At 37.4% G+C, this 21953-nt stretch overlaps 1 protein-coding gene across 1 annotated transcript; it reads left to right on the top strand.

Moving 5' to 3' along the window:
- Positions 1-693: 693 nt before the first annotated feature.
- LOC122478808 (alpha fetoprotein) lies at positions 694-20972 on the top strand. The gene is made up of 15 exons (XM_043572491.1): positions 694-825; positions 1599-1650; positions 2585-2717; positions 4490-4701; positions 5553-5685; positions 6619-6716; positions 9330-9459; positions 11170-11384; positions 12987-13119; positions 13887-13984; positions 14800-14938; positions 17432-17655; positions 19002-19134; positions 20425-20479; positions 20825-20972. Exons 1-14 carry the CDS (start codon positions 741-743, stop codon positions 20467-20469), a joined length of 1830 nt encoding a protein of 609 aa, XP_043428426.1. The 5' UTR covers positions 694-740; the 3' UTR covers positions 20470-20479; positions 20825-20972.
- The last annotated feature ends 981 nt before the right edge of the window (positions 20973-21953 follow it).

The raw sequence follows: 21953 nt of genomic DNA, 5'->3' as shown, positions 1-21953 counted from the left end.
GTTGCTGAATGAAGAGTGCAAGTGACCCACTTCAGTTTGGCATGCATGCAAAATTATTTTGTAACAAGCAAAATTATTATAGGGCTTGGTTCATCAGAGTTTGTGCTCTAAGTTTTCTGTTAAGCCATACACAGCATACTAAATACTTAAAAATGGACTGTAGTGGCATGAAATTAGGTGAAAAGGATTTTTGAGTTAATCCATGTAATAATCAAGCAATGAATGTATTCTTCAGTGAAGTTTGATTTGGTCAAATACTGTGTCCAGTGCCTGGCATATTATAGGCATTCAATTAATATTTTTTTAAAGGAATTAATGCATTTAGCTGAATTTCATACAAAGTCTGGAGTCTTCATCTTTATGGCTCCATTAGATTTTTAATTTGAAATATATTCATTATTGTGCAATTCAGGAAAAAAACATTTCTTTGAATACTCTGTAGATTGAGAAGAGTATTTGTTAACATTTGCAACATGGGATGAATTTGCAAATTTTTTCCCCCTTTTTTCCTTTGAAAAGAGGTCTGTGTCCTTGGACATAAAATGCAAATAATCCCTGTGCTGTTAATTATCGACAAGTTGTCCCATTTGCAACCTAAGGAAATAAGGTAACACATATACTGATATACTAACAGAAGATTACTAATTAACAGGCGTTGCTTGAGAAGGGTATAAAAGAATTTCAGCATGATTTTCAATACTCTCCCCCCATCATTGCCAACGAAAAAATAACTAACAACCATGAAGTGGGTCATATCAATTTTTTTAACTTTCCTACTAAATTTTTCTGAACCCCGAACAATGCACAGAAATGCATATGGAATAGGTAAGATATTTTGTTTTCCTTTTTGTCTTTTCTCTACATCAAAATTCTTACATTTGAATTTATTCATTTTTCCTGATTTATTTATACTTCCTGCTCCACACAGAAGAAAAATATTTAATGGGGAATATCTTTAAATGTATGATAAACTTGTAGCTTTATAAGAGGTTTACAAAATCATGGCAGTGCTCCAGATTATCTACGAATGACTTATACATTCCATGTTGAATTAATGTTTTGTACTTTATTTATATAATTGGCATACATGCTAACTTTGAAATATATTTATATTATATCTCTATATATGAGTCTATAATCCTGGCTCCTTCATATATAAAACCCCCTCAGACTGATAAAATAAGTAACATCTTCACCTTTACTTCAGAAAAAATGGATCATTATTTGACTAAAGAAGAAACATTGTGGCTGGGATATAAATAAGCAAGCAAACTGTGATGCAATCATGTTCAAAAGGAGGTCTGAAATGTATTTTTAATCCTTTGATTTCCAAGCCAATTAGAGCATCACAGTACAGGGGGAAACCAAACAATTGAATTTTAGTGCTAGGTCTACTATAAATTATTCTTGTTATCTTAGCTATTCCTTAGTTTCCTAGCTTCCTCAAGTACAAAGTTAAGATGTTTGGATAGATGCTCCCTAATGTCTTCTCAGTTGTGCAGTTCTAAATTAATCATACACATTTACATATAAGAACGATCACTTTCCTGGTTGCAGTTGAAAACACCATTTCTCATGGAGTTTCTTTTGCTTTCCAGCTTCCATATTGGATTCTTCCCAATGTTCTGCAGAGATGAATTTCGTTGACCTGTAAGTTTTGCTCATATAAATGCACTTCAAATATGCAAAGCAATCATCATTTTAGTTAGGTAATTAAATGAGGCCAGATAGCCCTATGGGTTTTGAAAAGTACAAAAGCTAATTGAAGAAGTTATTTATATTGGATATCAAATGGATATTGAAGAGGTTGAAATGTTGGTCCATGCCTTAGATTAAATTAACCTCTAGAGTCCTTGAAATTCCATGGGAAAAACCAAATCATATTTTAGAAACTGAAGATTAGTATCAGATCAGTGGTAACCACAATATATAAATGCAGGAGTTTTTCACATCAATACCAATAGGATGATATTACAATATTCTGTATTCTGAATACCATGTAAATCCTAGTAGCAAATAATAGGAGGTAAAATATTCTACTTTGTTATTTGTAGAGAGTATGTTTTTTTTTTGAGTTTTGTCTATTCTATGCTCCTGAAGTTTCTAATAAGGAATTTAAAATAGTGTTTTATTGCTACTGCTTGTACCCAGAACCCTATTAAGACAATTCTTTGGTTAATCCATGAATACCATCTTGGATCAGATCTTGATCAACTAAGAGCAGATACAGGCAGACGTCTAATGACCAATTCTTTGCTTAAATTTGAAAGGCACTATAGAATATAGATACCCTCAGCTGTAGGTTCACTGCAGTGGATGGGTGACCACAAAAGCAGGAACCGCTCTTAAGGAAAATCCACTTTGAGTTCTTTAATAGATATATGTATACTTTGGGGGTACGGGGCAAGAAGATGGACGTTTCTTTCTGGATGACTAGAATCTAATTTCACATAATTTTTTTTTAGCAAAAGTCATCCCCTAAACAAGTCACATAACAGAAAACAAAAACAAACGAAAACTACATTTGAAGAAAAGCAGCTTGACATGTCTATTCCTTAAGCATTCATATGTATTTTTGTTCCAGAGCTACCATATTTTTTGCTCAGTTTGTTCAAGAAGCCACTTACAAAGAAGTAAGCAAAATGGTGAAAGATATACTGACTGTAATTGAGAAATCCACGGGCAGTAAGCAGCCTGTAGGGTGTTTAGAAAATCAGGTGAGTGAATAATAATAATAATAATAATATCTCACTATAGTATTTGACCAAAGTTTAGCAGGCAAAAGAGTAGATACAGGGATGCCATGAGAAATACACTTAAATATTTGAACGCTTGTTGGATGAAAGAAGAATTGGATTAATTCTGAATTGCTGAAGAAAAAGCAGTGAGTACCTGTTGTAAAGAGACAATATAAACATGGTGACTAAGAGCGAAGGTTCTGAAAGTTGAATATCTGGGTGACCATGAGCATGGTACTTAACTTCTTCGAGATTTAGTTTCCTTATCCATAAAAAAAGGAATAATAGTAGCTTTCAGTTCAGGTTTGTCATAAAGACGGATATAATAATAACAGAAGAAGTCACTTTTTATTAATCACACAATGTGACAGACATTATCCTAGGGAGTGTTACATACTCATTGATAATAAAAATATTTTATGACATGGAGCATAGCACTGATGACTCAGATGGATGTCCAAGTGAGCGAAGAAGAACCCCTCACTGGGGTTACTGGTTACTGGTAGAATATCAGCTTTGCTTACAAACATTAGTTTATTAAATACTTACAATAATCCTAGGAGGTAAATGCTATTCTTTCAGGAAGCTGAGCCACAGAGAGGTTGAGTAACTTTTTTTGAGGGAGTCCAGAACAAGGATTTAATCTAGGCCGTCAGGCTTTAAAATTAACACCCTTATTGGCTTCGTTACACTATACTCTACACTGTAGTGAAAGTGAGGCACATACTGAGGGTTGCCAGATTTAACAAACAATAACAAAATATGAAACTCATTTATAATTGAGTTTCAGTTAAACAATGAATAGTTTTTTTAAAATATACCTTAATGTAGAAGATCAATAAATAATAGTTATTATTGCTTATTTTATTTCAATAGAAAAACAAAAACCTAGGAACTTTGTAATGATTAGAGTTACCCAATTATGGGACAAAATGCCCAGAGAATCTTCTCTCATGGTGGGATTGATGAATGGCCAAAAGTCAATGTATTTGGAATATTTTAGAGGAGATGCCCTTTTAAAGATATAAAATACTTTGCAACTCTGAAATTGATGATTTCATAAAACTCTCTGTTTTGCATCTCTATTTTTGGCTTGTCCTGCTAATGTAAAAATTAAGCAAAATACATTCCATATTGCAACTTTACATCGAGAGGTTCACGTTAATGTTACAGATTGGCGGTTTATCACGTAAACTTAAAGGCATGATTTTTATGTGGATTGAGAATTCAAAGTCTTGCTTAAGAGCTGTAGGATTCTCTAAATATTAGCAGTTATAGAAGCTATATAAAATTTGCTGAGATGAATGAAACATGTATTTCTAAGGCATTCTTAGGACTATCGGTCTTATCATCTGATGTTGGTAAAATTAAGGCAACAAAAAAAGTGGCTTACGCATTTTTAAAAGGCTCATAGATATCATGGAGCCAAACTGTTGATAAAATAAGAGGGGAAAATGAAATATTTCAAATATTTTTTTTCTGGGGGGGGGATAAAATATTGCATGGTGTTTTCTCTTTTAAGATAAGGTAATTTAATAGTCATGTGTATTTCTCAAGGTTGGACACCAAAATTCCACTTCCCAAAAGACATGAGAGAAAGCTCTCATCTGGCTGAAACTAAATAAAGTATATTGGAATTTGTATTTTTAATTTGTAGTTCTGATTTTGGGTATTAGAAAACTTCTCATGTGTTTCACAGAATTTCAAAATACAGTTAGTTGTCTTTCTTTAAAAACAAATATTTCCTATAGCTATCTGACTTTCTGGATGAACTTTGCCATGAGAAGGAAATTTCTGAAAAGTATGGACTCTCAGATTGTTGCAGCCAAAGCGAAGAGGAAAGACATAACTGTTTACTGGCACACAAAAAGGCTACTCCGTCATCCATCCCACCCTTCCAAGTTCCAGAACCTGTCACCAGTTGTAAAGCATATGAAGAAAACAGGGACATGTTCCTGAACAGGTAAGGATCCAATTTAAAGGTAGATTAAAACCCCAGGAGAGTAGTACCAAGCGTAATCTAGTATTTCTGCAATTTACAGAGGTACTCTAAAAGGCAGAGAAGTGGCAATAATTTTGCACCAGCTGAGGTCCTGCACTAGGAAATCAGGCGGACCATTTGGAGTGCAACTTTGTTTCCATAGCATGCTAGGTAGATGAGTACACAACACTCACGGGACCCAACAGTTGTGAGATACACCTTGTTTTGTTTTGTTTTGTTTTGTTTTTCCTTCCTTCTAATCTCTCCATTTTAGTTTGCCCAGGAATATTTTAGTACCGCACAAAGTGGTTCCTTCTGGAGCCAAATACTTGGTGTTTCGTGTTCACTGAATTACCCGGAAATAAAAAAACAAAATAGAGATTCAGGAATGTTTAAGATACGTTAAACATGGCTAGCAGCTATTGAACACTTAGGATTTTGTAGGACCACGTGTGCTTGGCATGCGTGATCAGATTAGTGCTCACTACCTGCCTTTGAAGCCTGTCCTTTTTCATTTCATTCTTCTTCACATTTTGCAGACTAGGAAATTGAAGTTTAGAAAGTTGAGATAATTGGCTGAGGGCACGGTGCTAGTACATTCCGAAGCAGGGATTTGAACACAGGTTCTCTGTTAGGGGATCCTATATCTAACTCTCAATCACTTCTGCCTTGCATGCTGCTGTCTTGCATGTCTAAGCCAGAGAAATAGAGAGCCTGCCCTTAGACCATCTTTGCCATGGGGACTGTCGAGGTGGATGATTCCGGATTCCAGTTCTAATGGTTATCCTAGTTTTATATGTTTGTAAATCTCACAATGCCTTTTCATTTCATAGGTACATCTATGAGATAGCAAGAAGACACCCCTTTCTGTATGCACCCACAATTCTTTCTTTGGCTACCCACTATGGCAAAATAATTCCACCTTGCTGCAAAACTGAAAATGCAGTCGAATGCTTCCAAACAAAGGTATTATATTTGTACAGATAATCTGAATCAATCCTTTAATCTGGCTATGGCTCATTAAAACGAAACAAAGTTAAAAATGGAAATATGCTTTGTATGCAGACTACCATTTTCAGAATAGAGCATATGTTAGCAGTCTGATATTCTTTGCGCTAAAACAGCTGGATTTGCTGTTTTGTATTCATTCCTTTGGCAAACAAGTATTATATGACTAAGGACACGAGTCTGGGGGTGGGATAAAGGAAGACAGAGGTACGGGTCATAACATAAATGAAAGAGAGAGGAATAGGAGGTGGAAGGAGGTGCGGTAGAAGGAGCAGGAGGAGAAAAGGAGGCACAGAAAGAGGAAAAAGAGAAAGAAAACTATGACAAATACTTTACGTTCATTATTTCTTTTGATGCTAAGAACAAATTTGAGGTGTAAACATCATCATCACCTAATGAAAGGAAATGTAGGTTTGGAGAGGTGAGCAGCTTTTTTGGGTTTGGAGAATGAGAATAACGTCCACAATTAATTACTTGCCACAACAAAAGTCATACAACAAAAATTTCCTAAGGACTGTGATTATTCCCAGAACGTCAGTCTGTGACGCGATCTTATCATTTATTCACTTTTATGTGTGTGACAGAGCAGACATTTAAGAAATCATCAGGTTTCAATTAGTTTAAAAGTACAGTTGTGCACTCAGTATCCCAAGTATGAAAGTTATAATGTTCTTGTTTTAGAGTATTTTAAATAAATCTGTCTGGCATAGATGTATATAAACCAACCTAAAAGAAAGAGTGAATGAAGTTCTGTAAAAATGTATCATGTTTGCAATTTTCGTAATATTCCTTATGGTCTCATGCTTTCCTTGAAGCTGTTGGTTTTCTAATTATTAGCACCTGCAAAGGAAAATACATCCTTTCTTGACAACTTGTTTCTTGTATATCTAGACAGCCCTGATTACAAAAGAATTAAGAGAAAGCAGTTTGTTAAATCAACATATATGTGCAGTGATGAGAAATTTTGGACCCCGAACCTTCCGAGCCATGTAAGTTTACGCCCTATAAGTAGGGAAGAGGGTGATATGTGCAAAACCACTATTTTTCAGTTTGAGCTCATTTTTCTCATTGTTTCTGTTGTTGAGAATGAAGTTTCCTTTGATGAGAGCTCATGCGATTAGAATCCTGAAATCCCAGGAGTGGAAGGAAGCTAACCCATAGTCTGCTGCTTAACTCTTTGTAAAGCACACTTAATTTACCTCTGTCTCATATTCTGTCTTTGCTGTAAGGATGCTGAGGAAGACAGTCCAACCTCTTCATTTGTACATGGGAATAAACTGAGACCCAGAGAGATTAAAGCAATTTACTCAGGACCCCACTGCGAGTCTTCAGAGCCCAGTGTTTCTACGTCCTGATCGTGATTTATTTTCCTGATTCCTATTCGTCTACTAGGCCAGTGATCTCGAATTGTCTGTATCCTGACAGTTGAGACTTTGGCATCAGATGTAAGAATCAGAATTACCAAGGGGTTAAGGCTGTGCTACAGGGCAAGGCTGCTACTGGCCTCATGTAGCTCCTGACCGTTTCCAAATTTGGCTGATGTGAATGAGGAACTGTGCTCCCAGTGTAAACTACACACCAGAGTTTACAGACTGAGTATGAAAAAGAGAGTGTATAATATCTTCTTAATTGGTTTTTATGTTAACTGCATATTAAAATATTTTTTAAAATTTTTTTAACATTTATTTATTTTTGAGACAGAGAGAGAGCATGAGCAGGGGAGGGTCAGAGGGAGAGGGAGACACAGAATCTGAAACAGGCTCCAGGGTCTGAGCTGTCAGCACAGAGCCCGATGCGGGGCTCAAACTCACAGACCACGAGATCAGAACCTGGGTCGAAGTCGGATGCCTAACCGACTGAGCTACCCAGGCGCCCCTAAAATATTTTTTTAAATACATTTTTTTTTTTATTTGCATGTAGTTGACACACAATGTTGCACCAGGTTCAGGTGCCCGACATAGTGATTCAACTTCACTATACATTTTGCTGGGCTCACCTATAGAGATGTAGTTACCACCTGTCACCACACAATGCTATTATCATATCATTGAATATACTCCCTATGCTGTGCCTTTTATTCCCTGTGACTTATTCATTCCATAACTGGAAGCCTGTATTTCCCTCTGCCTTCCCCCATTTTGCCCATCCTCCAACCCTCCTTTCCTCTGGCAGCCACCAGTTTGTTCCCCGTTTTTATAGGTCTGATTCTGCTTTTCTGTTGGTTGATTCATTTGTTTCCTTTTTTAGATTCCGCATATGAATGAAATCCTATGTTGAAATGGTATCATTTTTTATATATTGGGTTAAAAACATGTTATTAATGTGAATTTAACTTTTTCCTCTCTTCCTTTTAATGTGGCTACTAGAAAATTTTAAACTACATAACTGGCTTAAAGTGCTCTTCAACCTTTACAATGAAGCATTTCTAGTGTAGGAAAATATTTGAGATGCTAATTGACGAGTATTAAATACATGCATTCAAAGTTCATTTGTTTGTGTGCTTGTTAAATGACACATTTAAAAATTATTATACATAGTGGAAACCTAGGTTAAAGTTAGTCACGAAGTTAGTTCTAAAATGTTTTCTTAGAATAGGTCAGATTTTGCTTTAACTACCTTCCAACTCTGGTTATTAGAAGCTTAGACTGATTCGTGAATTGCTTCAATTTTTTCTTACTAATAAAATATAAATTAAGTTATTATTATAATGGCTGTATTTATTATTTGCTCTCCATAAGTGATTAAGCTTAAATGTTATAAATTTATAAAGAAAATCTATCCTTATCAGAAGCAGCAACACCAGTTGCTCTAGGTGGTAGTGGTTTCATCTAGACATCTCTTAACACTTAAGGAAATGTGTAGAAGGAACAAGCTTTTTTACTTCTTATTTCCCTTCTGGCCACACTCCATTCTTGGTATGCTGACATGTCTGAATGTTCAGTGGGCTCTACTTTCTTGTCTTGTTTCATGTATTTGCACATATACGCCCCTTCTGTATTCTCACAGTATTTTTTTTCTCCCAAGTAAAAAAAAAAAAAATGATTATTATTTTCATGGAATTTTTCCATTTCTTAATTGTTTGTCCTTTTAATTTTTTCCCACCCACTCACTATGGTGATTATAAGCACTCAGCATCACAGATGAGCAGCAAAAAGATAGATTTCATCCTAATTCACAGGAAAGGTTTTAAAGACAAATAAATCACGTCCAAAGTATTTGTGGGGACGGGTCACTTTATAGAACCATTGTCTTCAAAGATTGGTTGGAATTGACAAGACTTATAATGCTTTCCCTTTTCTTTTTTTATGTTTATTTATTTTGAGATAGAGAGAGTGCAATCAGGGGAGGGGCAGAGAGAGAGCGACAAGGAATCCCAAGTAGCCTCTGGGCTTGATCTCCTGAACTGTGAGATCATGACCTGAGCCTAAAGCAAGACCTGAGCCTAAAGCAACCACACAGGCGCCCCTCCCTTTTCTTTTCAAACAGCGAAAGCATTTCAATTCTTTCTTTTTGGAACTGCAACTATATTAATATTCTCTCTGTATTATTTAATTTTGGTAGATAATCAGGATTGATTTCTAATTCCTTTCCTTCCCCTTTAGAACTGTTACTAAATTGAGTCAAAAGTTTTCCAAAGCGAATTTTACCGAAATTCAGAAACTGGTCCTGGATGTGGCCCACACACATGAGGAATGTTGCAGAGGAAACGTGCTGGAGTGTCTGCAGGATGGGGTAAAGAGTCTTGCTTCCCAAAACAGAGATAATTCCACTTCGTTTTCTTTCTTTGGCTCTCCTTCTACACGGGAGAAGGCTGTTGGAGTTGGTCACAGGGTAGGGTAGCTAGCTGGCTGAGTCAAGTCACAGACTTCTTGACCGTAAAACTGAAACCGTGTTTTGTTAACCCTGCCTTTCACTTAAGAGATACTCTCCTCTCGTGACACCAGGGCCCATTCTTTCTTCTGAAAATGATCATAAACTCTACATAGAATCTTGGGGGAGAGACTCTTTACTTTTAACCAATTGGTTTTTCTAGCCATTTATCATTTCATTTGGCAAATATATACGGAATACTTTCTGTGTGCTAGACATTATGAAGGACACTAAGGCAGAAGCTTCGCTCGGGGAGTTTACAGTCTGATGGGAGAGATGAGGCATGTAGGGCCTGTCTTCTGTTTGCTGTTATCTCCACAGGCCGGCTGCACGATGCCTGGGCCACAGAAGGGGCTCTATTATATTTATGATATGAATACAACAAAATGACACAACAAACAACAAAAACAACACCAGAAACTGTTCCACAAGATACAAAGCCACAGAGAGAGGCGTGGATAAAGGGCTCTAGGAGAATTAAAAACCAAAAGAAAATCCCCCAAACAGAATCCTCAAACGTGCCATAGTTAGTCGCCATTTTAGCAGCATGGCATTCATCTATTCTGGACCAACTTTAGGCTTCCTGGATACTGTACAAGAGGCCTATCTATCCCCAAATTCCTTCCTCTCTGGTCCCTGGTGATACACCGTCTTTTCCAAGAAGGCTTCAAACCATTGCTCTTAGATATTCAAAAGGCTTAGAAACCCAGGCTTGAACCTGGTTTCCAAAGGGTTGGATGTGGAGATAAAATGCTCATTTGAGCCAGTCCCATGGCAGTTTGGCTGAAAGAGGCAATCTCTGAGCAAAGGCAGAGATCCTGGTGTGAAGAGCTGGGGAAGATTCCCAAAGACAGATTTCCTATTTCATTTATTTTTCCTTTTACAAATTTTTACTTGCATATTAGAAAAATTACTTTGTTTTTCTTTGAAGTTAGTTGTCTTGGTTTTAACTGACGACTTTACTGATTTCTATAGGCACTTAAATTATTTTTCCATTTTTGGAGCTCATTACCACCCTTTTCCTTTAAAGGGGAAAAATTAATTTCAACATGGTATGCCAATTGGTTTTAATGGCTGAATGATGGGTTCTAATTGTTCTTACTGAGAAGGCTTGGATTTTTAGTCCCGTGACAGAGATATGGAAGTTCTGTTCCATTCTTAGATGTGCTGAAATTTCATCATCTATAGCCTGCCCTCTGGAGGTCATAGTGGGTCACTGCAGATTGATCTGTTAACATGGAGCAGGAAGTTTGCTCTCCATGATTAGGACATCAACAGCAAACGTTGTCCAGTAGCCCATTTTAATAGGAATAGAAAGATATATACCTATGTGCATGTCATTTGGTTTGAAGAGTATATTTCTATCTTGTTTTCAAAATCTTCCTAATATAACAAAATAGATTTTAGCTGACAACTATGAAAAGAAGAATTGAACAAACAGGTAGGTAGAAAGGAGTAAGGAAAAGCAAAGTAGGGAGAAAGCACTAACATTAGAGACAAGGTAAAATGTCTTCTATTTCTTTTTTTTCTCTCCTTCTCTCCCTCCCTTCCTCCCTCATCTTCCTATTACAGGAAAAAATTATGTCCTACCTATGTTCTCGGCAAGATATTCTGTCAAGCAAAATAGCAGAATGCTGTAAATTGCCCATACTTGAACTTGGTCAATGCATAATTCATGCAGAAAATGATGACACACCTGAAGGATTATCTCCGAATCTAAATAGATTTTTAGGAGAGAGAGATTTCAACCAATTTTCTTCAAGGGAAAAAGATCTTTTCATGGCAAGGTAACACACTCTGTAAATGTATGTTCACATGAGTAAAGATTAGTATGTAGCTGACAGTTTTGTGTTGCTGAAATGGGGAGGGATGGTTACAGGTTTTGAACTCAGTATGTTTGGGTGATGCTCGAATGTTCTGAACCAAAATCTATTTAAGCAGATAAGTAGGGAATAAGGAAATGAGATCTATCTTATACTGATGAGACTTTCACTATTGCCGCTACTAACTGAAGCTATATTTTATTTTGTATCAATTTCTCTGGGATCAGAAGCACTGTCATCTTTGTATGGATTACTCGTATGAAGACTACTACTGAGCTTCCAAATAAGATATGGATATTTTGTGATAATAAGGGCTAATGGTTATGAATGTGCTTTTTCACTGTGCATGTTTTCAAAACTTTCCGAAGTATAACTCAATAGATAATGGTAGATAGAAGGGCTTTTATTAGAACAGTTTATTTGCTATTTATTTAATATGTGTTTTATTTTTGTAAGAAAATAAAAATGTGTAGAGGTACTTGCAGTATAGTACTTTATTGTAATATAACTGATAGGAAGCAAGCAGTCAAGTTAATACATTTTCCTTTATTGTACAGTGTGTATCTATGGACACTATTTGAGGAGGGATTTGTGTAGCTCTTAGGATCTCAGGCTTAATGATCTCCAAGGGTCTTTATAAATTTAAAAGCCTGCTTCTAATGTAATAATGAAAATAATGGCCCAGTTTTCTCTTTCATATTCCCTAAGGATATCACTCTATACTTGCATTCAGATTGGACATACATAATTTGCATTCAGATTGGACACACATAATTTGCACTGCTAAATAAAATTACACACACAAGAACAAAGTCCAAATTGAAGAAACCCACACTGACGATTTATTGGTGGCAGAACTAAATATTACTTATATCTATGACTTGGAAATACAATTAGTAAATTCAAGAATTATCTTTAAACTTACCCACCCACACATCCAACAATAATTGTTTATCTAATAGAAGCACTTCTTCAATTAGAAAGGTTCTTTGCAGTAGAAATTTTCTCAGCTGAGAATGATCTTCCTTCAGGTACTTGTGTAGCTTCCTTCACCCAGGGTTCTGTTCCAAAAGAGCCACCCAAAGAGACATTTCTTGACCAATGCTCTAAATTAAGACTCACTCCCCCCACATTCTGTCTTCCTTTATTTCTCTTCACTCATTTATCACCACCTGAATTCGATGACCTAGTTTTGTTTATTCATTTCTGTCTCCCTGTAATGTATACTTTTGAGAGGTCAGGCATTTTATCTTATACCTTACTGAATCCTTACTGCTGAAAGAAATGCTTGCATAGAGTAGACACTGGAAAAATATTTGTTGAATAAATGACTGTAAAGCTCATAATTGAAAAACCCAAGTGAAGAGTGCAAAAGAAAACAAAATAGCACTTTAGAACAATTGGATGGATTATAATTTGTATTAATAGTTTTACTGTGCATATAGTTCAAGTCATATTTGATTTCCAGGCTTATGCATTTGAATTTTAACGTTTGCATGCCATATAACACAGGAATAAATTGTCTCTTAATTCCAACAACATGATATTTTTTCACACTCATTTCAGATTTACCTATGAATATTCCAGAAGACATACTAAACTTGCTGTCCCAGTAATTCTAAGAGTGGCTAAAGGATACCAGGAGTTATTGGAGAAGTGTTCCCAGTCTGAAAACCCTCTTGAATGCCAGGATAAAGGGGTGAATTGCTCTTACTTTTTAGGGAGAGTCTGAAAAACTGCATAGAAATTATCCATTAAAAATGCTGTGTCTATGGAAGCATCTAGTTATTAACTAGTAGTTAGCTAGTTACATCTACTAAGTATTCATCTAGATATTAAGTAGTTATTAACTAGTAGCCAACAACCAGTGGCCTACTGTAGGAAGAAAAATGGCAACCAAAAGTTCTTTGACACACAGAAGAACAGTAATACCCATTTTTGAACAGCTCCAGAAAAGCAAGAATTTGTACAGAAAGAACTGTAATCCTTTATCCAAACATTGAATTCTGTCATCACATAGCTTGGTGATTCACAGTTTTAAGCTTAATCTCCCCAAAGTCCATTTGTTTTTATTTTTATTTTTTTAATGTTTATTTATTTTTGAGAGAGAGAGAGAGAGTGCAAGCAGGGGAGGGGCAGAAAGAAAGGGAGACACAGAATCTGAAGCTGTGGTTCTAGGCTCTGAGCTGTCAGCACAGAGTCAGATGCGGGGCTTGAACTTGTGAACCATGACATCATGACCTGGGCCAAAGTCAGACACCTAACTGAGCCACCCAGGTGCCCCGGTCCATTTGTCTTAATTGTCACAAGTCACACTCTCATTATCTTTAGTATTACAAAAAAACCCTCTAAAATTGGTTTTTCTAAGATTGGTGTCAGAATAATATATTATTGGTCAATTTTTACATACAAAGTTATGTGTCCCGGAAGAGAAGAAAATGTACATAATAATGCTTGTATTTTCAGGAAGAAGAATTGGAGAAATATATCCAGGAAAGTCAAGCATTGGCAAAGCGAAGCTGTGGCCTCTTCCAGAAACTAGGAGAATATTACTTACAAAATGCGTACGTTTTTAAAAATTTTTTCTAATGTTTACTTATTTTTGAGAGAAAGACAGAGTGTGAGTGGGGGTGGGGCAGAGAGAGAAGGAGACACAGAATGTGAAGCAGGTTCCAGCCTCTGAGCTGTCCGCACAGAGCCCGACTTGGGGCTGGAACTCACGAACCACGAGATCATGACCTGAGCCGAATTCAGACACTTAACCGACTGAGCCACCCAGGTGCCCCAACGCGTATGTCTTTTTAAACAGCACTTTTAGTGATTTCAAATTTTGTAGTGCGAGGGAAATATAAACCTAAATTAGTCACCCAGGGCTACTCTACTTTCAGCCCCTATTTCATATTGGAAATCAGTGTAATCCGATCACCCAATTTCCCTTGGGAGAAGGTATTCATCCCCATTCCCCTCTTCTAGAGAGCAAGAAGAATGGCTTATAAAAGTCTGATATTGGTACTTCTCTGGGTTCCCCAAATCATGCAGATTTTTGCAGAAAAGATATTTATTCTGTTGCAGTCTGTCAGAGTGGAATCACTGAATAGATCAAAGCTAGTATCAGTGAAACTTCGGAGGTTGGAATAGGTGTCAGTCTACTCTCCAGAGTTTGTTTCCCCATGGTGATATGTCACTATAATAGAAGTATAGGGAGTGGTGGTTAGAGCAAATGCATCTTGAAAGGTGGTCCAAATACCTTGTTGGTAATACAAATGAGCTGACATCATGGCTTCTGATACCAAGAGAGGATCTTTGAGAACGAGTGAGGAGTCAACAACTCATGAATGGCTCAGCAGGATTTGGTGAAAAAAAAAATTGCTTCTTTCAGGTTTCTTGTTGCTTACACAAAGAAAGCCCCTCAGCTGACCCCACCTGAGCTGATGGCCTTCACTAGGAAAATGGCAACCGCAGCAGCCACTTGTTGCCAACTCAGTGAGGACAAGCAATTGGCCTGTGGTGAGGGAGCGGTGAGTGTTTTGTTTAGTTCCATTGTGTTTCTGCCCCGTTTGACTTGAAATGGTCTGATAATTCCCATTTAGGGGAAATGGTAAAAACCACTGTGGAGATGGTTTTACTAGACTTGTTTGATTAGCTACAGTTGGAGAGGGCATGAACTCAGCTCTGAACAGTTGGGCATGTGGCCAGGCTTCTGGTCCTTCTAGAAAGGCTGGGGGAGTGCAACCAGTTTATCCAAAGATGTCTAAGCAAGCTTTATGTACCGGAAAGAGAATAACCAACACATCATTCAATTCAATGATTTCCTCTTTTTGTTCACGAAATACTTTAATGTTAAAAAAAGAAGACAAAGAAAATCAATTTTGAAATGCCCCGTTACCGTCTTCATTTTATAGCAAAATGAGGCTCAAAGAAATTACATTAGGACCTACATGTCCCAGGTAGTAAATGGTGGGGCTGATATTTGAATGCATATGCAGCTCTTCCCAGAGCCCAGGCTCCAACACCCAATGCCATACCTTCTTCACAGTTTCCTTTCTGGTTGCACATGCCTCTACTGCTGCTGTGCTATTATCCCACTGCATCTAGTTCACACATAGATCTTAGTTACTCCACTGTGCATCCATAAGCATTGAGTTTGGTCTAATGGACACAAGGAAAAAAATGTGAATTGAGTTTAAAAAAAAAAAAGCTTCACTTTTGATAGATGAAAGTAAGTCATTTTATTTATTAAAAATTTTCTTTTTCAATGTTTGTTTATTTTTGAGAGAGAGAGAGAGACAGAGCATGAGCAGGGAAGGGGTAGAGAGAGAGAGAGAGAGAGAGAGACACACACACACAGAATCCGAAGCAGTCTCTGTGCTCTGAGCTGTCAACACAGAACCTGACTGGGTGCTCAAACACACGAACTGTGAGATCATGACCTAAGCCGAAGTTGGGCACTCAACTGACAGAGTCACCCAGGTGCCCCTATAAGTCATTTTATTTTTAGTATACTTATATTTTTGTCTTTTGTAGTATAATCATCTTATCATATTAGGGACATTCCCCCTCACCCCTTTAACAGGATAAAGAGTTTAGAACAGGGTAAGCTGAATAAGAAAATGACTTTCTCGTTAGTAATGCCAATCATCTTTACTTTCTAACGTCACTAGTGTCATAAAATGACAGGCTGATTTTTTTCATTATTTTTTCCCTTAAAATCATAATTGTGAACCAAATTGTACATTTATCGTTTCCCCTTTCCTCTTTCGGATGCCAAGGACTTATTTGCTAGCTAGTCTTCATGTCTTGGAATTTTCCACAAAAGGTAAGAGTGGAAGGAGAATTCCTGTGATTAAGCATCACCTTTGTCATTGATTGAATCCCACGTGCTGAGAGACTGCAGGGACATGGGCTGTCGTAGCAGATTGGGAGTGTAGGTTCTGGAGGCCTCCTGCCTGCATCCCCGTCCACTGTCACCACTGAAAAGCTAGTTATAGCACTTGGCTTGAGCTTTCTCATCTGACATTTGGGAATAAGAATTGTACCACCCACATAGGATGACTGTCTTAAATGAGGTAATCCCTGTAACTTGTTCAGAACTGGCTGGATACATAGTATGCACACAAAACATACTGGCCATTATTACAAGTTATTACCAGGTATTTAAGAAATATCTTTGAAGTGTGGAAGGTAGGAGGACTGTACAAGAGGAAAGCCTTAAAAGACACACACACGTGCACACATACACACGCTGGCCTTGTTTCTTTTCAATTAGGATTATACACACACACAAACACACACACACATATACATATGTATACCTGTATGCATGTATGACGTGTGCAAGTATGTATGTATATGAAAGGATGAGGCTTGTGAAATTGTACCTTCAGAAAGCGATTCTCTGGGTCCCAAAAGGAAAATGGAAAGTTCCACTAGATAGATATACATGAAAAATTTAAACCATGTATTTAAGCCATCAGGGCAGATAATTTTTTGCCTTTGGAAGTATGTATGTAACTGGAAGCGTATTTTATTTTATTTATTTATTTTCAACGTTTATTTATTTTTGGGACAGAGAGAGACAGAGCATGAACGGGGGAGGGGCAGAGAGAGAGGGAGACACAGAATCGGAAACAGGCTCCAGGCTCTGAGCCATCAGCCCAGAGCCCGATGCGGGGCTCAAACTCACGACCGCGAGATCGTGACCTGGCTGAAGTCGGACGCTTAACCGACTGCGCCACATAGGCGCCCCTGGAAGCGTATTTTAAATAACTGAAGGGGCTATCTTTGACATTACCTATGAAATATTTGCCACTAAATGTGAAGTTTATCCCCAACAATGAGTGAAAAAAGAATCCACAATGTGGCAACATATGATCCCAGGGAGCAGATTTTTTTGGTAATACTGATTATAAATTACTGCCTTAAAAAACTGCAAGAATTTTCTGGAAGCCTGAGTCAACATAGCGGCTCATGCTGAATCTCCTTGCTTTCTTCTTTCCTGTTGTCCTAACCAGGCTGATCTTATTATTGGACAATTATGCATCAGGCATGAAGAGACTCCTGTAAACCCTGGTGTTGGCCTGTGCTGCACTTCTTCGTATGCCAACAGGAGGCCGTGTTTCAGCAGCTTAGTGGTGGATGAAACATATGTCCCTTTGCCATTCTCTGCTGACAGATTCATCTTCCATAAGGATCTGTGCCGAGCTCAGGGTGTAGCACTGCAAACAATGAAGCAGCAGTAAGAAATGGTTCTTTGCTAACAGGGAGAAGACCAACAACACCAAATAGGAGTTGAGATTTCTACCTTACATACCCAACAATCTTGGGTTTATTAGGAGAATGTTATTGCCCCAAAGCACTTACAGTGGCTTTTAAAATAGTTTTGTCTCAGTGCCTTCACAGCCTCATGGGAGCATAGGCCTGGAAAAATTCACTAGGGCGGACAAGTTTTTCTTTGTAAAAACAGTATCCTCACTGTTGTGATACATGTTGGGACTGAGAAAAATGGCAATCTACTTTGGGGAATTAGGATATGTCCTTGCAGTAAGTTTGGGTACCTCCATTCCAAAACACTGGGAAAACACTACTGAAACTTTTTTTCGCACTGTTTACTTCTTGAAGAGAGTAACCATAATATTTGAGTCAACCATGAAGTATGGGTGTTATGAGATGGAATGCACATTTCAATTCATTGTGGGAGGCATTCTGTAATAGTGATGTTAACACATGCCAGTGGAACTTATGTTCTCCAAATTCCCATGCATTTTAGTACTCACTTGCTTTGTTTTAATATTTGTTTTTTTGTGTGTTTATTTATTTATTTTGAGAGAGAGAGAGAGAGAGAGCAGGGGAGGGGCAGAGAGAGAGGGAGAGAGAATCCTCACAGCACACAGCCTGACCCAGGGCTTGATCTCACCAACGAACCATGAGATCATGACCTGAGCCAGAATGAAGAGTGGGTTGCTTAATCGACCGAGCCACCCAGGTGCTCCTACTCGCTTGCTTTGTAAATTGTCTTCCTGCATTTTGGGAAACCTGTCCTTCCCTTTTTTGCTGTCACAATCTGTGTCATGCTTCAAAGTACAGTAAGAATGCTGCCTCCTCTGGCAAGTCTTCCCTAGTCTCCAGTCAACATTGGTTCCAACATGAAAGTGCTGCTAAATGAGTAGTGCAGGTGAATGGTGGGACCGGTGCTCAGGTATGGGTGTGGTAATTATGAATGGCAGGAGCTTGGAACTCTGCGTCTTTGAGTATTGATAGGATATACGTTAGACTGGAGAACTGGAAGGATATTCCAGGCAAGTAAGAACAAGACTGTATCTTACTACATATCAGTATGGTGGCACTATAAAATCATGTTTCATCAATCATCTGCACAAATCCAGACTAGTGGGATATCTACCCATTTCTAGCCTCAGTATTTCTGATGAAGGCGTTAGACAGAGTGCATGTTGTAAATCTCGTGATGGGTTGATGGAGTGAGGATTTAGGGGGAGGGTTGCTAGGACTCTTAAGACTGCTAGGAAGTCTTTAGAAAAATACCTTTGCATAACAGATTTCTCTTTTATTTTGTTTAAATTATAGATTTCTCATTAACCTTGTGAAGCAAAAGCCTCAAATAACAGAAGAACAACTTGAGGCTGTCATTGCAGATTTCTCTGGTCTACTGGAAAAGTGCTGCCAAGGCCAAGAGCAGGAAGCCTGCTTTGCAGAAGAGGTATGTGAAGCTCATTTTCACACTCAAAATACTTGGGATGGAGTTTTCTGTAATGAATAACAGAAAGAATATTCCACTCATCTAAAACTTTAAAATAATGCCAGAGAGATTTAAATGTATTTGGAAATAGGTTGAAGGAATTTATGACATTTAAGAAATAATCAGTTTTCTCACTAGTATTAGAATGAAGCATAATTTTAGAATATGTTAAGAAAATTAGTAAATTCAACTTATTTCCTGATAGAGGGAACTATAAACTGAATGTATAATTAATTGATGATAATTTAGACAGTTTCTGGCCTAGAACTGATCGCTTCAGCTAAATGGAGTAAAAGGACTTAGTAGCAAGTTAATTGTGGAAACAAGATATTGGGGGAATATTTCTTTTTTTAAAATATATGAAATCTATTGTCAAATTGGTTTCCATACAACACCCAGTGCTCATCCCAAAAGGTGCCCTCCTCAATACCCATCACCCACCCTCCCCTCCCTCCCACCCCCTATCAACCCTCATTGGGGGAATATTTCTAAAAAATATTTTTGAACTCATTTAGGATCATGCCTTTGTATATCAACAGACTAGTAATTAGGAATTATCTTAAACTTATTATTTAATAATTTTAAATGGATTTGTAATTGCCTACATTTTATAAGCCTTTAGTTTAGGTTACTAAATATATTTGAATATAGCATCTTTACAATTTTGAAAGATATTTTATAATTCAGCCTTTTTGCCAGGTGTACACTTATCAATATGTGTCTGTGCTTTTAGTAGAGAGGGTGGAACACAGATAACCAAATCAGATAAAACAAAACTGATAAAATAGTTTTGATGTAAACCTTTTCTGATGAACATGATACAAAAAGATAAATGTCGCTTGATATGGGAAGACATTCATTTAGATGTAGAGAACATTAACACGTAGCAGCTATACTTTCTCTGCAAACCTTCCAATTTCTATGACTGATTTGTGGAGGAAGGTGAGGGGTGTGGTGGGGCTTGGTAACAATTTGGAGATTGGTGTAAGAGAACAAGCTATGTCTACTATTGGTACAAGTGGATTTTTGTGTTCTCTGGCTTCCGTGGTCCCAGCTTGCTAGCATCAGAGGTGTACTTGAAATTTGAAAACAAGTAAGCGTGCAAGTCAATCTTGGCTCAGGTTATGATCTCACGGTTCACGAGCTTGAGCCCCATGTGAGTTCACCCCTAGATGGTGGAGAGTTAATGGCAAAAATGGCAGAGCCATCCATCTCTTCATCTGATGATTCTTATTTGCTTTTCATTTTCAGGGTCCAAAACTGATTTCAAAAACCCGTGCTGCCTTGGGAGTTTAAATTACTGCAGGTAACAGAAAATTCAGACAAGGATAAATCTAATGGTCATTCTCCCAAAATATTGATCCATAGCAAAATACATCCTGAGACCTACCATTAAAATGCTTTTTAAAAAAATAAATGCAATTTAATACAGAGTTTATTTTAGAAATGCTGGAACAAAATTGTGTCCACGATGTTGAATCAGTGACTCAACAAACTCAAAATTCTCTTAGATTTTTTCTAAGGTTTCAGAGAATGCCATCAGAAGATCTTCCCATCTATTTAGTACTTCCCCGATGCAAAATAATAGAACCAGTTACCTGCTGCACCATTCATTTAATTAGTACTTAACATATTTTTGTTTGTATTACAGGGGGAAGAAGAAGACAAAATAAGTCTTCATGGTTTGGTGTGCATCTTTTCCTTTAATTCTAACTGAGATAGTGCTTTTTGTGAATTAATGAAATAACGACTTTATTATGAGATTTCTCTGTCATATAAATAAAGTATCTTCAAATGTTTCCTTTTTCCTAGCCTGCTTATTTATGAAAGTTTATAAATGATTTAAAAAAAACAATTATGTATACCACTGTCTGAAGCAGATTCTGATAAAAAAGCGGTGAGTCTTGGTTGTTGTAGGAGATTAAAACAACTCAAGGATGGATTTACAACACTGAAGGCTATGGGGTGCCTGGGTGGCTCAGTCAGTTAAGCATCCGACTCTTGATCTTGGCTCAGGTCATGATCTCATGGGTTCGTGGGTTTGTGCTCTAGGTTGTTAGCACTCCCCATCCTCCCTCTCTCTCTGCCCCCCCCTCAAAATAAATAAATAAATGAACATTAAAAAAAATGAAGGCTAGATTACTTGGTGCCCTAAAAATTGCTCAAGTTAAGCCCTGTGTTGCTGCCAGGAACCATTGTTCATTAAATGAACACTTAAGTATTCTAACAGATACACTGGAAATGAAAAAGAAATTCTTATGTTTTTAGGGGACCCATCCAGGATGATGCTACTCAAAATTTAACATCTACTTTTTTCTCTCAATGCTGTTCAGTTCTCTATTCACAGACATTTAAAAATGCAAGTGTTTATTGTAGTTATTTTGATTGAATATAATTAATATTTTTAACAGTTGATTTTTCCTTATTTTACAAGTATTTATTGAGCACTCACTGGGTACCAGGTCCCGTTCTGGGTGCAGTCACTGTCCTCCAGTAGAGAAGGACACAACTAATAGCAATGCAACAAGATTATGGACACTATAGAGGTGGCAACAAATTATGGAGTGAGTCAATGGGTAGATGAAGCCTATTCTGACTGGGGGAAAGGTTCACACTGAAAGAGGCAGACATTAAAGAAGAGCCTTAGAAGATGAGTGGACATTCATTAGTTCAAGTAAAGAAGTCCAATTCATTAAAGAGGAAAACATAGCCTATGACAAAACATGATGAATGGCTTGGGGGTGTACAGGGTGAGTAGGAAGGGTATAGATATAGAAGAT

The sequence above is a fragment of the Prionailurus bengalensis genome, chromosome B1, assembly GCF_016509475.1.
Source record: "Prionailurus bengalensis isolate Pbe53 chromosome B1, Fcat_Pben_1.1_paternal_pri, whole genome shotgun sequence".
In the NCBI taxonomy this organism is placed as follows: domain Eukaryota; kingdom Metazoa; phylum Chordata; class Mammalia; order Carnivora; family Felidae; genus Prionailurus; species Prionailurus bengalensis.
This window is presented reverse-complemented; position numbering and strand designations above follow the sequence as displayed.

Bases quoted from the DNA above. Each gene is read 5' to 3' on its own strand.
- LOC122478808 (XM_043572491.1), top strand. From the start codon at position 741: ATGAAGTGGGTCATATCAATTTTTTTAACTTTCCTACTAAATTTTTCT. The intron at 826-1,598 runs GTAAGATATTTT...TTTGCTTTCCAG, and splicing joins CAGAAATGCATATGGAATAG to CTTCCATATTGGATTCTTCC. The intron at 14,939-17,431 runs GTGAGTGTTTTG...TGTCCTAACCAG, and splicing joins TGGCCTGTGGTGAGGGAGCG to GCTGATCTTATTATTGGACA.